The 17,097-nt window shown below is 41.4% G+C and overlaps 1 protein-coding gene across 5 annotated transcripts in view; it reads left to right on the forward strand.

The window, feature by feature from the left end:
• The window catches only part of lpin2 (lipin 2), a 22,361-nt gene continuing 5,264 nt past the window's right edge, over positions 1-17,097 (forward strand). Inside the window, exons 1-18 of one of the 5 annotated variants that reach the window (XM_041054453.1) lie at positions 3,415-3,507; positions 5,765-5,813; positions 6,025-6,225; positions 8,944-9,039; positions 9,693-10,057; positions 10,146-10,253; positions 10,345-10,471; positions 10,557-10,890; positions 11,003-11,102; positions 11,250-11,437; positions 11,961-12,054; positions 12,152-12,221; positions 13,240-13,332; positions 13,475-13,557; positions 13,867-14,014; positions 14,400-14,548; positions 15,917-16,003; positions 16,542-16,694. In XM_041054453.1, coding sequence (XP_040910387.1) covers positions 6,034-6,225; positions 8,944-9,039; positions 9,693-10,057; positions 10,146-10,253; positions 10,345-10,471; positions 10,557-10,890; positions 11,003-11,102; positions 11,250-11,437; positions 11,961-12,054; positions 12,152-12,221; positions 13,240-13,332; positions 13,475-13,557; positions 13,867-14,014; positions 14,400-14,548; positions 15,917-16,003; positions 16,542-16,694 — 2,387 coding nt within the window. In that variant the 5' untranslated portion in view covers positions 3,415-3,507; positions 5,765-5,813; positions 6,025-6,033. Of the gene's footprint in view, positions 208-3,031; positions 3,508-5,764; positions 5,940-6,024; positions 6,226-8,943; positions 9,040-9,692; positions 10,058-10,145; positions 10,254-10,344; positions 10,472-10,556; positions 10,891-11,002; positions 11,103-11,249; positions 11,438-11,960; positions 12,055-12,151; positions 12,222-13,239; positions 13,333-13,474; positions 13,558-13,866; positions 14,015-14,399; positions 14,549-15,916; positions 16,004-16,541; positions 16,695-17,097 lie in introns of those variants that run through there. The other 4 variants (XM_041054451.1, XM_041054450.1, XM_041054448.1 and 1 more) reach the window with 4 other exon arrangements.

The raw sequence follows: 17,097 nt of genomic DNA on the forward strand, positions 1-17,097 counted from the left end.
AGCAGCTGTGAGAGTGCGCCGCCACTGTGCGGCTCCCTGTCCCATCAACTTGAGCTCGCTGTCTCCAGCCGCACCAGTCAGCCACGGTGGTCCAGGCACGGACACGTCAGGAGGCTTCGGAGGAGTTTCTCGGCGAAAAGACATGGGGACTCACTGAAGACACCACGGCGTCCTTCACCGGCAGCATCCCGCTGAAGCAACCGAAAGGTAAAACGCTTACCGACGGGCTGATTTCAGCCCGTTTTCACAGTAGCTGCCTGTGATAGTGCATTTTCTCTGATTCCACCGTCAGCTAACGTTAGCTAGCCTGTAAGCTGGCTAACATCTTCTAGCTACGATGGATTAATTTAACTCAGACATATAGTGACTGGATTGGAGATTCATCCATCGCATAACAAATGAACGCATCCACATTTCATTGAAACCGGCGACCTAGCGTTAGCAGTGGCTCTCGCCTGTTACAGTTTCACCGTTTGCTATTAACGGTAACAGAAACCCAACGATAACATTGAAGCTAGCTGAGGGTCTATAACTAACTGGCAAAGGGCTAGCCGAGCCCCGACTCCATTCATTTTATTTTCCTGTTTGCTGTCTGCTGCTTCAGAGTATACGGCTTATATCTCTCGAAATATGAAGCGTTATCTCACAGCACCCGATTTAATTGTTCGTTTTTGGTTTCTGTTTGTTTATTTCCGCAATTTCCATCCATGTAACGTCAGAGTACTGCGTGCTGGTGACTTTTCGGCGAAGCGATGTATCAGCTTTTATCTCTGAAATTAGCAGTTTTGGACAGAATAGCATAGGCTAACGATATATTTGTACTGTGTGCTTGAAGCTAGAAAGCTTGTACCTGCGTTAATTCCCGTTTTTTGTTTGTTTTTTATTCTTAGTTTAGTTTTTCATGGCTCGCAGGCAGTGCTGCCACCTCACCAAACAAACCACCTGCCTGTGGGTGGTTTGTTTGAAAACACTTACAGTAGGACCTCTGTTATTTATACGTATATTGGGATGATATCTTTTTAAAGTCTTTATGTATTTGTGTAATGTGAGATAGTCTTACACTGATACTGTCACTTAACCATTGACACACAAATCTGAAGGAGGTAACCTTATAAAACTCATATAGTTTTACTCAGCAATGTTATGACACCAAGAGCCCAAAGTAATCCATATCAGTGGCTTGGTTGGTTTGACCATCAGTCCAAAACCTGAAAAGGTCCAGTCTACTGTTAAAAAAAGGACTAAAATTATTAATTGATTATCAAAAGTTTTTTGTTGATCTGTTAATCAAATAATCATTGCAGCTGTAATGCAGACTGGGAATTCAAACTACAGACCCCAAAATTAACTATTTTAAAGGTTAACGCATCTCTAAAATGGTTTCAACAGAGATCGAACATTATTATCTTCACGGTTAGGGTTTATTGCAGAGCTGTTGTAATGCATCCGTTACCAAGGTGTACCTGATAACCTGGCAGCTACATATACTGTTCAAGTTGCAAGCTCACTGCCATGGTCTTGATTTTGACTTGATTTTACACATTGAATCTGAATTAAATCTCTGCGTGGAAGATTACAGTTTACCCAACATGAAAAGCATTTCTACAGGCTTCCCTTTTCTGCACTCACAGTTGAGGAAGACTGGGTAAACACTGTATTTGTTGCACTGTTACTTAATTAGAAAAAAATAGTGCTCTTTGCTTCTACTTTCCCACAGAGTGTAGCCTCAGTCCTACATGGCCAAATTATCTGACCAGTTACACTTTTTGTATTACTATATTCACAACAGCCAGGAATTTTGAAACAAGGCTGAAAACAAGGAATTGAATTGCTGAATTGATTTCAATGTTCCTATGAAAAACAGCGTTTGTGCGAAAATGAAAGCAACAACCCCAGACTGTCTGTCTGGGATTGTGGTTGTCATGGTTTATCCTGCACACATAATAAGTAGGCTCATTTGGTTGCAGTTTAGTGTAACCTAATACTTGAAAGAGTGTAATATGAACCTTGTGTGGCCTGGTTGGCCAGCTCACTCACAGGATTCAACTCTTTTGTCACCCAGTCAAAGCAAATGTACATGGTATAATTCCAGATGGAGGCCAGAATTATGTACAGTAGGATTAGATCACTTGCATGCCTGGTCTTGTAATTTTTTAATGGTATGTTTATACAGTTATTAAAGGCAAGGACTTTATATGTTGACTCTAGCTTAGTGTATTCATTTACTGCTCAGTAACTCAGTATAAGTCATGTAATTTTTAACACATAACATTTCACTTCTAAAAGGAAAGTATTTGTTTATTTATGCATGGCTCTTGTCAAATTCTTCAACAAACAACAGACCCTAACACAGGGGGACGATGAACCAACAGCCTTCATCTCAGTGAGCTTGTGTGTTTTCTTTGGTTCTGTTTACAAAAGCTTTAGCAGATGGGGCATTAGGAATGAGGCTTTTTTGGAGGAGTCGCATGTATTATGTTTTCTTAGGCATTCACTTGGGAGCTAAAGCAGACAGGAGGATGCTGGAAATCAGACCACAGAGAACCTCCTGATGACAAAAACGTGTTTAAATTCATCATTGCTTGGATTACAGTCACATGAGTGTACCCACTCCATCTGTATTGAGTGCGGATATGATTAAATTAGCACTTGGGCTAATTTTAACAAGCTGTAGTGATATTTAATGTAGGCTAATCCCTGAAGAGATTATCCCTTTGGTATTTACAGGACTTTCACCTGTTTATCTTTGCAATCACATGTCCAAGATGTCAAAATGTTCAAGGACATTGAGTAACAAACGACCAACATGTTTAGGTTCAATGCACTGAACATCCCATTGGTTAACTTCTGCAGCCAATCAATTTTGTCAGTGCTCCCCCCTTGATTAGTCATGCACAATAACAAGCACACGCAGCAACGATTGCACCGAACATGTGACTGACTGTGCAAGAATGTCATGCTGCGGAGTACTGCTTGGTTTTTTTCCTGAGCTTGCGCTCTTATCAGAGGAAAAACACTGCATCGCCGTTCACAGGAATTAGCTGTCCCTTATCAGCCATGCACCGCCACCTTAAAGAGGCCATCCCATTGGCTGAACCCATTGTGTCCTGTCAGCTGACTTGATGAACCCAAGTGCATATCCTGCAAAGAATAGTTCAGAAAAAGGATGATAAATTTTATGACAGTGTTGCGCAATTGCCACTGGCACGAGAAAGCTCCATACTGGTATTTACCCCTGGGAGGGTTATTCCAAGGTGATTAGGTGGGCTCTATTTGAGACTGGAGTCAGGATGGCAGGGAGTCATTATTTTCATAATCTGAGGGAGGAAAACATTGGTCCCAGTGGAGTATCCTGAGGTGGGTTAAATAAGAGCTGGTGCTCCTCTAATGGTGATGAAGAGACGTAGATCCTGGGAGGACAGGGGGCTCCTGGGAAGCAACACCGAGGACAACACAGACAACAGTGAACAGGATGAGTCCTCATCTCTGAGGTCGTCTTGGTCCCTGGTGAGTCACTATGACAGGTCTCTTAGTCGGTACAGGTTGAGCTGAAAGTTTATTGGCTCGGTATCTTGTCACAGTGAATCAGAAGAACGATGTCAGTTTTAGGGCTACACTAAAAGCTGGTATTTAGGGATAACTTGAACTGTTAAAGAATCGGGTGGGACACTGATATACACTAGCCATTGTATTTGAGATGGTCAGATATATTCAGGCTTGGTAAAGGCGCCTGTATCGCCTGCCTAATCTGCGAATCATCTCTCATCCAAAACACCAAGCCTGTCCTGTTTAATTGTAGTTTTGGGTCTGACATTATAGCTACTTATGTGTACCTTTACTTCTTTACTTCTGAGCTGACACTGAGAGAAGGCCAAAACAATGGTTAGGAGCAGGTAAAGCATGTTTGTCACATGTGACTGTAATCCAGATAACGCAACACAGCCTTAGAGACTTCATCATGTGTCTCTGTATTTGGTGATAGCAGTGCGTCACACCACTAGATAGGAATTTAGCACTTACTGCATCTCCGATGTGTTGCTCTGAGGTGTCAAAATAAAAGTGAAACTTCATTAGATAATGCTTCACATTTATGCAGTGCGTTGTTTACTTCGGTTTCCATGGACAGAAAAAATACACACAAAAATACAAGCATACATAGAATTGACCTACAACATTGGTTGACATTGGTACAATGAAATAATTTTGCAGCCAATGCATGCTTTTTTATTTACTACGCTAAATTTTTTATTTCTTTATGTTATTTATGTAACGGTTTAACCTGCTGAGCTCTGTATCAAGAAACTTTTGAAGCTTTTGAATTGACATAAAGAAGTTTTCTTCATTCCGTACAAAACATGGTTTGAAGGCCTTACTCTTCACACTACATACTTAATTCAGATTTTAAATTTACATACAGTACAATCTGTCCTGAGAACAACTTAAACATTAATACAAAATTGTGGCTACTGCATAAGATTGTGTCCAAACAAAGTCAGATTATTTTGGGGTTTTAAAAAAGTGACCAGACAACTTTGTTTTAGGTTACTGAAGTGTAATGCCTCTTTTGAAGGTCTTGCACATGAATGATCCACCCACACAGATGTTTTTACGTGTTTGATCATGGTTGTTGTAGACTAAAAATTTGTTTGTTAGTTTATTTCCTGTAGATTGTAGTTTCATCTAAGCCTAAGGTGGGTGGTAGCTAGGGTGTCAGAGCCCAGACGGTTGCAATATTGATGTTGGTACAAAGAAGGCAGAAGTTGTTCTTTCTGTTAGGTGTAACTATTTCTCAGTCTTCCTTGTGTACCACTGTGGGGTTCTTAGAAAAAATTGAGTTTCCTGTTGAAGGCCTCAGAGCAAATCATCTAAACCCCTCCACTACCCTTTGAACAATCAGTGTACGGTGATGGCTATTGGATTTCTTTGTTTGTCTGTCTGTTTGTGGTTAAGAGTGTGTGAATCCTTCTGAGTTACCTACACATATGATTGTTTTATTACTGTAATTTCATAAATATATTCTTTGGGGAAAAATATCATCATGGTGTTTCCCGATTACCATGACGCCACCCTTGCACAAATGCCCCTATTCTCTACCCTACCCTCCCGCACCCACCTCACTGCTCTCATGGCAAGACTCTGAACAAAAGGTCAGTGTGAGATAGGAGCATTTCAGGTTACATAAACCCAATGAAGTCAGCAGGGGGATGTGTTTACAGGCCCCACTAGACTAGACCCTGACCCAAGCAAACCAAAATCATGTTTGCTGAGTTAATAGTTATACACTCTCAGTGTGTCACAGTGCACAAGTGGCTGCAAATAATCTAGTTCGGTGAATTCAGCAAAGAGGCCACAGGGAGGCTGGAGAGTGAGTGTGATTATGTATGATTATCCTTGGCCTGTGTGTAATTTTCTCTCTTTCTGAGCACCTTCGACAGATTGCTTGTAAAAGTATTTACAGTCTCACAAACTCCTGGTCCCAAGTGACAAAAAAGTGCTTTGAGAAAATGTGTGAGTTAATCCAAGTCCATGTAATCCTAGCCACAGAACTTTGGCTTGTACTGTTGTATTTGATATACTTAGCAGAGAGTTATGAATATAAACAGGAAGTCAGCTGCTTTCATGGCAGCAGGGGAATGGGAGCGATGTGTGTGCTTGTCTCTTCTCATTGTTTGAGCCTGGCTGTCAGCCCCTCTCTCTGACGTTGCTCGTGTGGGACAGCGGCCAGTGGCAGGGTAACAGTGACACTCTGGCATTCTTTATGCAGGTCAGGAGGTAACAGACACCACACGGCAGGCAAACAGGCAGCGAGGGAGGTGAGAGATGAAAGCAAAAGACAAATGAGACAGCCCAACTGTCCGGAAGGAGATACTTAAAAAAAAGAAAAGAAAGAAAGAAAAGTCAATAATGGTTGCACTGAAAGAAAGCTACAGAGAAAAGAGGTCAAGAGAATTGACATAAAATCAAGGAAAACTCACCCAGCCTTTACCTTCACTCTGCTAACATTTTCTTCTTTTGCATCTCCAGGCAGACACCATGAACTACGTGGGCCAGCTGGCAGGTCAGGTGCTGGTGACCGTCAAAGAACTGTACAAGGGCATTAATCAGGCCACATTATCGGGCTGCATCGATGTTGTAGTTGTCCGCCAGAGAGATGGCACCTACCAGTGCTCACCATTTCACGTGCGCTTCGGCAAGCTGGGTGTGCTGCGCTCCAAAGAGAAAGTAGTAAGTTAAAAGTGTTTTATTTCTTGAATTTGCCTCTCTTCCTTTACACGTTTCAAGTCATATAATGGTTCAAACTGCTGAGCTCCATATCAAAAAGCTTCTGAGCTTTTGAATTGACACAAATAAATTTTCTGCATTCCATTAAAAAAACAGAGGGGTTGAAGGCCTTGTCCTTCACACTACATACTTTTAATTCATATTTACATACAGTACAATCTGTCTTGAGGCTTCTGCATAAGATTGTGTCCAAATTAAGTCAGATTACTTTCGGGTTTTAAAAAAAGTGACCAGGCAACTTTGATTTACTGAAGTGCAAAGCCTCACTCGAAGGCCTTGCACATGAATGATCCTCCCACACGTGTTTTCACCTGTATGCCTGATTAGATCACCTTTCAGGACCGTGAAGGTGTGTTCAGAATGTGCTTGATTGACATCTTCCTAAATGTATGGTCACATTAGCCTTTCAGTGACATTTGACTGAAGATAAGAGATAAATATTGAACAAAGCAATCACAGACTATAAACAGACTTGTCAGATTGATGCTGCAGTTTGTAGGCTTGTTGTGTAATATCATACTAACTAGGGTGATAGCACTCCCATCATGCTTTGCTGGTATGTTGAGATCGGTGACCTGACAGCAACTGGTGTGTAAGGTCATATTAAACTTTAATTAGGGTTAGAGAGGTTTTGTTTCTTACAAATCAATTACAACAAAAACAAGTGTAAGTTATAGCAAACCACTTTTAAATGAAAAAGATCCATGGCATGCCCATTAAACAGTCAGGTTACCCATTTTTATATGTGGGGCTTCAGCCAGAATTAAGCATCAATGGAGCGTCTGTGAATCATTCAGTGTTTGATTCTGTTTACAGAACACAGATGGGATGTTCTGGGCTTTTTCTGCACCCTCTGATAGTAGTTGTTACTATATATTCTTGCCTGGAGTTAAGACCCAGTTAATCATGGTTGAGGAACAATGGTGCTATTTTTAGCACTGGCTTCTCACTTGAGAAAACAGTATTTTTGTAGCACCTTTGCGCTGGCCTAAATGATGGGTAAGGAGAGTAAGATCTACTTGTGGGATTGTAATGGAAAGCGGCTCGGGCATGAGTTAACCTTTTTTTGTGAGTCAAATTAAGGTTACTTAAAAATATAAAGATTCAGAATATTCCTGGGCATTCAATTATTAATTAGTAATGGCTAAAAATATGAAGAGATTATAATTTAATGTGTTTTTCCCACCACTTCCCTGTGAATGGTGAACTTGTTTATGAATTCTGTTCTCAGAACAGTGATGGTGTGCTCTGAATTGAAGAAAGCTTATTTTCTTGCTTGTGGATCAGAGTGGATGATGGTTTGTAGGGGGGGATTGACACTGTCTCACCACCTACCCAGAATGCTGATGGGTTTTGAGGGGAGGAATGAATGAGTGGTTTCTATGGCAACCGCTCTACAACTTGAATGTGTGGGAGGGGGAGGAAACATGAAGATGGAGGCCACAACAAGGGCTGTTGTGTAACAAACAGTTATGCATGTGTCCCTGAGATTACTTATCAGAACCCTGAGGGCTGCTGCTAAATATATGTATAATATATATTTTTAAGAAGTTACTACACCAAACAAATGCTGTGATATTTGTTCCTGACACGCAGATATTTAAAAAATTCAGAGTTGGTATTAGACTGTTGTTGGCAGCCAAATACTAATTAAAGTTTGGCTGTAGATGGTGTTTCTGTCCCTAGGTCACTTTGGTTGGCAACCAGAAATGTTTTAAAAGTACCATTTGATTCTAAAAACATTTGGGATAATGACTAAGCTCAGCTTTGCACAAATAGTTCTTCTTTTCTTCTGTTTTCTGTTCTTCTTTTTGGAACTAAATATGAACTTTAGAAGTCACATTGGCAACTGTGCCTTAATTTCAAGCATCGGCAGGCGTTCATTGCCTTCAGTAATTCCAGTAATCCAGCATGGTGTTGGCAAATCCACAGTTCAGCCACTCCAGTGAGACAACCTGGCTGTTTAAGAGCACCCTCATTTATTCAGTCTCATTATTAATTGGCCAGTGAAATTCCCAGTCATCGCTCACCACGCATAAATTCCCCCTAGCAACCCTGAGGGGGTGAAATTAAATCTTGAGGCTGCTGAGAAACCATACCAGCAGTAAAGGACTTTAGCAAAAGGAAAGATACAGCATAACGGATCGCAAGAGGGAATAAAAACAGATTATATTGAGACCATTGGCTAAGGATTAATATTGATGAATTGGTTTCAGGTTTTCGGGTTGGGCAGAGCACTTGTGATTCAGAATCTGCCTCCTGTGTAGCCTCTGCCAGACGTGACCTGGTTTTTGCTTTTGTGGTGTCAAGTTTCTGAATGGCCTCAGGTCCACTGGGGGTTTTCCTGGCAAACATGAATGGCCCCGTTCTGTTGGCAGGCTCCGCAAAATGCAAGGCCAGGGGACCCATTCACTTATTAGGTTTTGTAAAGCCTTTATGTGACCTGACAAAATGTGAGAAGTATAATAAAACAAGATGCAGTTTGGTTTTCAATCAATTAAAAGGGCAAAATCAGACTTAGACATCTAGTTAAATCCACTTTCAGTGTCCTATTTTTGGTTCTGATTTCCTAATAAAAAGTACTTAACAGTTACCATTACATTGTCAGTTTTCTTGTTGGTCCAGAGTTGTCAGCTTGTACTTTCTGCCAAATTCTTTCAGATTGACATCGAAGTAAATGGAGAGCCCGTAGACCTGCACATGAAGCTTGGTGACAATGGAGAAGCCTTCTTTGTCCAAGAAGCCGAGCAGCAGAATGTAAGCTTCTCATTAACCACACAGATGAATGAAGGCCACCATTTTGAAAAATAAAATGAAATAAATGAACGTTAGTAACACACACTTTAATTTAGATTTTTTTTTTTTTTGTATGTTATGAAGCACAGAAGTTAATTGTAAGGCAGATGTTGAATTATTTTTACATCAGTTCATACATCAGTAACAACTTTTTTTCAGGTTTCTGATTTATTGTATTTATTGAATTGCTTGTACAGCAGAGACTCCAGACCTATTAGAATGAGATTGTTTTGAATTACATCATCCAGCCAATATCATCATTTGTCACATGTTTACTATCCAATGAAATTTGAAGAAAATACACATATTTCAGTTTCAGCATTGTTTTGTACACACTACGCCAGTCCTGAAGAACAAGTGTAAGGCAATGTTTGTACACTTGTATGAGGAAATAATTACTCCGCTGTTGTGCAGTGTCTACATTTGACAGGTGACCTATTGCTCAAGCTTTCCGAGCTCTTATTGTGACAGTCTATGACAGCCACCCTGTTCTACTGGCCTTGAGTCATAGGCTTCTCTATACTGACACTAGGGATGAGTAATGCTGCTTTGGTTTGCATTTGCTGAAACACAGCTGAAGCTTCACTTTCCTGTATTCTCACTTGATCCTTTAGCAGATTGTCCCTGCCCACCTGGCCACCTCCCCAATACCCACTGAGAGTCACCTGTTCTGGATCTCAGAGGTGGAGCACAGGGCACCAAAAGATCTGGAAGATGACCCCGCTGACCCAGAGGACCCCCCTGAGCCTCCTGTTCCCAGCACCATGACCACGAAAAAGAAGAAGAGACGGAGGAAGAAGCACAAAGGAGACCCACGAAGAGAGGAGCTGACCCCGCCCATGTCAGTCACTACTGGTAATGCTATTGCTGCTAATGCACCTGCTGCTACGACTGCTGCTATGTCCAGCACTGGGCAAAATGAAGAGATCTTTGAAATGGACCTGAGTTCAGATGAGGAGGCTGCAGCACATGTCTCTAGGTAAGTTCAGGGTCCATGTGTCTTACTGTAGTCCAGATCTGTTAAGAGATGGGTTAATTATTATGTATCTTTTGCAACCTGGATTTAGGTCACCTTCAGTGACCACAATGCGTGACGTTGATCCGAAATTACCTGCAGCTAGACACAACCTTGATGGTTATTCAATGTCTGATGGGGACTGGCCAGCAGATGACAGGTATGTATTAACATAAATTCACAGCCATCAGCAAGAGTGTAAATAGACAGTGTCTAATTGATTGTTTGCATTTGTTTATCTATCCCTTCAGTCATGGCTTGTCTCAGGCCTTTTCCCCAAAGAGTGACTCTGAACTGGTGGTCAGGCCTTCAGAGAGTTTGCTCAGAGCTGAGTCCCACATGCAGTGGACCTGGGGAGAGTTTCCAGAAACAACCAGGGTATGTAGTTCTCTTCACCAAAAATCATGAGAACATAGTTGTTAGTGTGCTCATCTTCATAGTGACTTTCATGTCCAATATCCAGGTCACCAAAAAAGAGAAAGCAGAACCACTAAAAACGGTGACCATCACTCCATCAGAGAGCACCCACTTCCGGGTCATCCTCAGCTCCGAGGCCATGGAGGACGAGACAGAGATCAAAAAGGAAGTTGGTGCCTCTTCAGTGTGTACTATCGTCAAGCCCGAGCCACGCACCCCTATCACCACTGTAACACCGGTGAATCCTCTCACATCGGTCAGCACCATAACCTCCGGGAGTCCTGTAACACCCACAGAGCCCCTGGATGTCCTGCCACCCAGTGTGGCAACCTCCACCCCTTCCAGCAGCCAACAGAGTGATTCACCCTCCAAGAAGAAAGGCATGTTGTGTCACATTCTTTGCCTATTTTATTTATTTTATTTTTATATTTTTTACAGATTATAAAAGTCCATTAACTATATAATAATAAATAATTCTGTTGTTGGATGCAGGTGTCCCAAAGAGGAGTCAGCATCAGGGTCCTGAGGATATCTACCTAGATGACCTGAATGTACTTGAACCTGATGTTGCTGCACGATATTTTCCTAAGAGGTTAGCTTCTGAAAGAAGTGCCTAATTAAAGTTACTGACCTGTTTTTAATTGAAAATGCAAAGCTTAAAGGGATCTGTTTTAAAAGTGAACACAGTGAAAGCCTTAAAGACAAGTATCATAAGTATTGTGCTCTTTTGTTGCTCTAGTGAGTCTGAGGCCGCCACTAAGCACTGGATGGACTCGGAAATGCGCTCTGGTTCACAGTCTCCTCAGTCGGTGGGTAGTGCTGCAGCTGACAGTGGGACAGAGTGTCTTTCTGACTCAGCCAGTGACCTCCCTGACGTCACCCTGTCTCTGTGTGGAGGCCTCACAGAAAATGCTGAAATATCCAAAGGTATACCAGAGTGACACTCATAAAAAATGCAACCTAAAGTGCACTTAGTACTTTTATGCAAGGTGGAAAGTTAACCTCAGCCAGTAGAGACATACAGCTAAATTTGTTTTATAACTGCAAAGTTTCCTTACTGTATTAGACACATAAGAAAATGTCCAGGCACAGTTGGCTTTTCCATTCAAAAAAAAAATCAGCTTGGTATGTTCAACCGTTACACTCCCTGTGCCCACATTTCCCTATAAGGCCATGTGTCTCTATTTCACTAGGACTGAATCTCAACAGTACTTTTTCTCTTAATTCTCAGCCATCTCTCAACCGTCTTTCTCTCTGATTTTCGTTTACCTCAATAAATTAAAATATATACACCCTTTACAAGCATTTCCGAGAAGCCCTGCTGTGACTGGTGGAAGAAAAAGTTTCCTGACCTTTCTGTGTGGCTTTAAGTAAGATCTTATGGCTCACCACGACTGACCTTTTCATCTGCTGTCTTTAATTAATGTCCCTCTCCTTTCTGTGTTTGCAGAAAGGTTCATGGAGCATATCATCACCTATCATGAATTTGCTGAAAATCCAGCAATTATAGATAACCCCAACCTGGTAGTAAAGATAGGAAATAGGTAAGTAACCATTTTAATTCCATGAGTGAAATGTACGAGAGATGTATTGTAAACACATGATCAATATTTGGCTCTTAATTAATTTCTGTGTTCTCAGATATTATAACTGGACTCTAGCTGCACCCTTAATTTTAAGTCTACAAGCATTTCAGAAGAATTTACCAAAGGTAAAGGTTTTATTTCTTTCTTTTTTTAATATTTTGCGTCGTCTTCTTTGTACACTCACTGAGCACTTTATTAGGAACACCATATCAACATGGGGTAGTTCCTCTCTTTGCTGTCGAAACAGCCTCAGTTCTTAGTGGCATGTATTCAACAATATGTTGGAAAACTTTGAGGTTCTGGTCCATGTTGACATGACTGCGTCACATAATTTCTGCAGATGTGTCAGCTGCACATTCATCCTGCAAATCTCCTGTTCTGCCATATCCCAAAGGTGTTGTACTGGATTCAGAGCTGCTGACTGGGGAGGCCACTGAAGTACACTGAACTCATTGTCATGTTCATGAAACCAGTTTAAGACAGCTTTTGCTCTGTGACATGGTTCATTATCATGCTAGATTAGAAGATGGTAAATTACGACTGTAAAGAGATGCACGTGGCCAGCAACAATACTCAGATTGTATGATTGATTGGCATCAAGGGGCCCAACATGTTCCAAGAAAACATTCCCCACACCATTACACCACCAGCAACAGTCTGGATTGTTGACACAAGGCAGGGTTGGGTCCATGGATTCAGGCCGTTGACACCAAATCCTGACCCTACCATCTGTGTGCGTCAGCAGAAATCCATTCATCAGACCAGTCCACATTTTTCCAGCAGAACCGCAGAGCTGCCGCTCACTGGATGTTTTTGTTTTTTGCACCATTCTGAGTAAAAACTCTAGAGACTGTTGTGTGTGAAAATCCAAAGCGATCAGCAGTTTCACAAACACTCAGACCAAAATGACTGAGATCAAATTTTCCCCCACTTCCCCCATTCTGATGTTTGATGTGAACATTAACTGAAGCTCCTGACCTGTTTGCACTTCTGACACATGATTGACTGATTGGATAATTGTATGAATAAGCAAGTGTACAGGTGGTCCTACTGAAGTGCTGGGTGAGTGTACAATCAGTACATGCGGATCATTGTAAATTGGCAGCTAGCTCATCAGTATCTGTCTTGTCTTAATTATTCAAGGCTACAGAGGAGGCCTGGGTAAAGGAGAAAATGCCAAAGAAGTCAGGCCGCTGGTGGTTCTGGCGAAAGAGGGCGGATAGTACAATCAAGCAGGTGTGTACATCAGAAGTACAAAACACAAAACTTGCACTGCAAAAATCTCTTTTTTTTTTTTTTTTTTTAAAATAAAATTTGCATCCATGTACAGTCTTGGGCGTGTTAATTGTCGTGGAATTTCTTCCCCTTATTTTTACAGTCAGAAACTAAGCTTGAAACCAAGGAGGAGTCTCATTTGGAGGAGGAAGGACCCACCATGTCTCAGGAGAAGCTGGCCTTACCGTAAGTGATATCAAGGATTTATTGATGTTTGCCAAGTCAAGTGAGTAACCTGCTTACCTCTGGCATTGGATGGTAAAAGAAAAAATCCACAGCTTGATAAATCCATTGTTTTATTACAACATGGCATAATCACATTAAACTGTGAGAGAATGAAGTCAATAGGTCAAGTCTCAAGACACATACAATCGTATTTCTCTTGTAAAGTCATTTTACGCTGGTGTACCAAAAAGCAGAATTTTAGTAGTAGTAGTTTAGTAGTTCATCATTCAGAAAAAAAAGATAAACATAACTGTTGCTGATTCTTTTTAGGCCTAAAGCAGGAGACTCATCCAGCGATGAAGAGGCCAAGGAGGTGAGCGCTGTATCCTGTCAAGAGAGACTGCAGCCAGTAGATGGTCAGCACCACCCCAGCCCACACACTTACAGGAAGTCCCTGCGTCTGTCTTCTGATCAGATAGTAAGTACATTCTTAAACATGTTTTCCTTCTTCAAAACCATCCAGCCTCTAAAAGTGCAATTTTGATTATATTCTATTTTTATTTTCTGTTCGTTAAGTTGTGAGTTAAGTTGTGATTGATCAGATTACACAGTGGACTGCCAAGTACTCAATGAGATTTTTACTTTGAAGGAGTTATTTGGTAGTTCAGGGCTCCCTCTGCTGGCTAGCTATAAATTGCATGTGTTTGTCCTCCACAGTCTGCAGGGGGCTCTAAAGACCCACACATGTTCATCGTACTGTGGTATAGCAGTTCATACTGGAGCATGGAGCACTGCTGGAACACGTTAGTGAATGAAATGGACTTTGATTCCAGATGCCTTCACTGTCTTCCTTGTGTTACCAGGCCAGTCTGAAACTGAAGGAGGGACCGAATGATGTGACGTTTAGCATCACCACCCAGTACCAGGGCACATGCCGCTGCGAGGGCACCATCTACCTGTGGAACTGGGACGACAAAGTCATTATCTCTGACATTGATGGCACCATCACCAAGTACGTGCCCCCAAAGTCGCTCACAGTGGTTTGATGTCCCCTCTGAGCTGAGTCATCCTACTGTTAACTACTGAGACATTTGTTTCAGCGTTTTTATTTTGTTGTTACAGACCAACTGGCTTTTTGTGAAACTTAAACTGTACTGATCGTGGGCAGTACTGTACAGTACATCGCTGTTATTGTTACAACCCTTTTACATGCTCATCTGTTCTCCACCACTGCTGGGTTTTTTCTCAGATTCCAGTAGGTAGTGCATAATATCAGTTGCCTGCGTGTGCTCATAATTTATTCTTGCTAAGTACCAGATATTGATCAGGTATGATTGTGAGCAGTAATCGTTTAATCTGTTACTGATACTCACTTCTTATAGTAGGCTGTTTCACTTTTTGGATTATATAGTGGATAACTAATATTAGATCAAAATATGCAAAAGCACTTGTGTAACATATGATTCATGCCAGTCATCGTCTGTAGGCATCTATATTCCAAGAAAGGAAGTAATTCATGCATTAACAAGCATCTGTGTTGAAGCGCAAGGTTATTTTAAGTTCCTCATGTCTATAAATTGCCCACATACTGTGAAATATAGCTTCTTATGTGATGACTAGTGTGATACGGTACAGATGGAGGCCAGCAGGTGAATGAGCAGTGACTTAAAGTGTTACATTGGATAGGATGGATTACGTAGGTTTAGACGAGAAACAAGCAAGAGATACGATAAATTAGTTTTATAGATAATTTCTTTTCCCTTTCTTAGACGTTTTGTGCAGTTTGGACACGTTCGACTCCTTCTCACAGAACAAATATTAATTAAGGCCATAATGTAGTTCTATTTATTTTAAGCTTCTTAATTAGCTTTAAGCCAGCTCTGTCTCATTTGACACAAAACCGATGTCTCCTGCCTTTTTGGCGCCCACTCTGTGAGGCTCATAGGTGCTCAACATCAAACAGGTCCAGACTGACTGCAGCTTATTATCTCTGTGACCCTTTAGGCCAACCTATGACATGTGGCTTTCTTTGAGTAACAGGGTGAAGAGCGCAGGGGCTATAATGAGCCGATTTACATTTCAGTCTGTTAGCACACCGCGTCATAAGCTAAGGTTGAGACAGTACCTCCCCTATGGGCCAGTAATCCTCATTAGTGGAGAACAGTCCATAATGTTCTCTATTTATGATGAAATGGTAAAGTAGTTATGGTGCTTTATGAGACCTCTTTTGAACAGTCTGTACTGCCGATCTGCTTTATTTTCTTCCACGCACATGCTTTCTCTGACTCTTAATGGACATCTGCTGTGGGTTTTTGTGGCAGATGGGGATATCCCTGTCTTTATGCTATTAATATGTGTACGTGCTTGTCTAATGTTTTAGGTCAGATGTGTTTGGACAGATCCTGCCCCAGTTGGGGAAGGACTGGACCCACCAGGGCATTGCCAAGCTCTACCACTCAGTAGCTGAGTAAGTGCACAACAACACTGATTAATCACAGAGGAAGGATGAATGGGTGTTCAGTTGATTAGCGCAGTCTGGGTTTGATTCCCAATCCATGTCTATGTGGGGTTGATATTTTCTCCCGCTGTTTGCGTGGGGTGCTTTGAGGTGGATGACTCAGTGAGTTTAACCATTATCAAGACAACTAAAAATGCCACGACCCTCCACATCACTGCACCACTTTTCTCATTATACTTCCTTTAGTAAGTTTGAAAACTTAATTCTTTTTAAGTTAATCTCTTTGCTACTTTAGTCATGCAAAGAATAGAACATTTAATACACTTAGGAGGAAATAGGCTATAGTGACTGGGCAATAATTATAATAATACATAGAATCTTTCCTCAGTAAAATTATCATTGAATTGGAATGACTTCTGCACATTATGAAAGCAACCAGCATCACTGATCTAATTAAAATGCTATTCTTAGTGGTCGCTAATGATGGTCATGATACTGGAAGTGTATTTGAACAACCATTAATGAGAACCACTCTCCTCGCCGGCAGGAACGGCTACAAGTTCTTGTACTGCTCAGCTCGGGCTATTGGCATGGCAGACATGACAAGAGGTTACCTACAGTGGGTTAACGACGGAGGCACCATCCTGCCCCGGGGACCTCTCATGCTGTCTCCCAGCAGCCTCTTCTCTGCCTTCCACAGGTATGTACATTATAAATGGCTACAGGTTTCCGTGTCTTACTGCCCGATACTTCTTATTCCCAACAGTCATCACATGCATGAAATCCTCCTTATTTCCCAAACCTTAATGTTTTCAAACTATCTCATGTTTGTCTCCCTTCAAACTTAAATCCTTTTTATCTGCCAATTTAATTTCACATTAAATATGCCCATGTATCTCTGACTTAAAATCCTCCACACTCTCCAAATCCCCATTGATTATAGCAGGCCTATAATAAGCCTGTTTGAGACTGTTGAAGCTACAGGAAACTCAAGCTCATGAATTTCTAACTAAATAGGTGTTAACTGTGTTTGGTAGCTTTGTCATTAGCTTCTAGAAATGTACTCTTGTTAAGCATTTTGTTGCTGTTTCTTTATTTTTTTC

The sequence above is a fragment of the Toxotes jaculatrix genome, chromosome 14, assembly GCF_017976425.1.
Source record: "Toxotes jaculatrix isolate fToxJac2 chromosome 14, fToxJac2.pri, whole genome shotgun sequence".
NCBI lineage: Eukaryota > Metazoa > Chordata > Actinopteri > Toxotidae > Toxotes > Toxotes jaculatrix.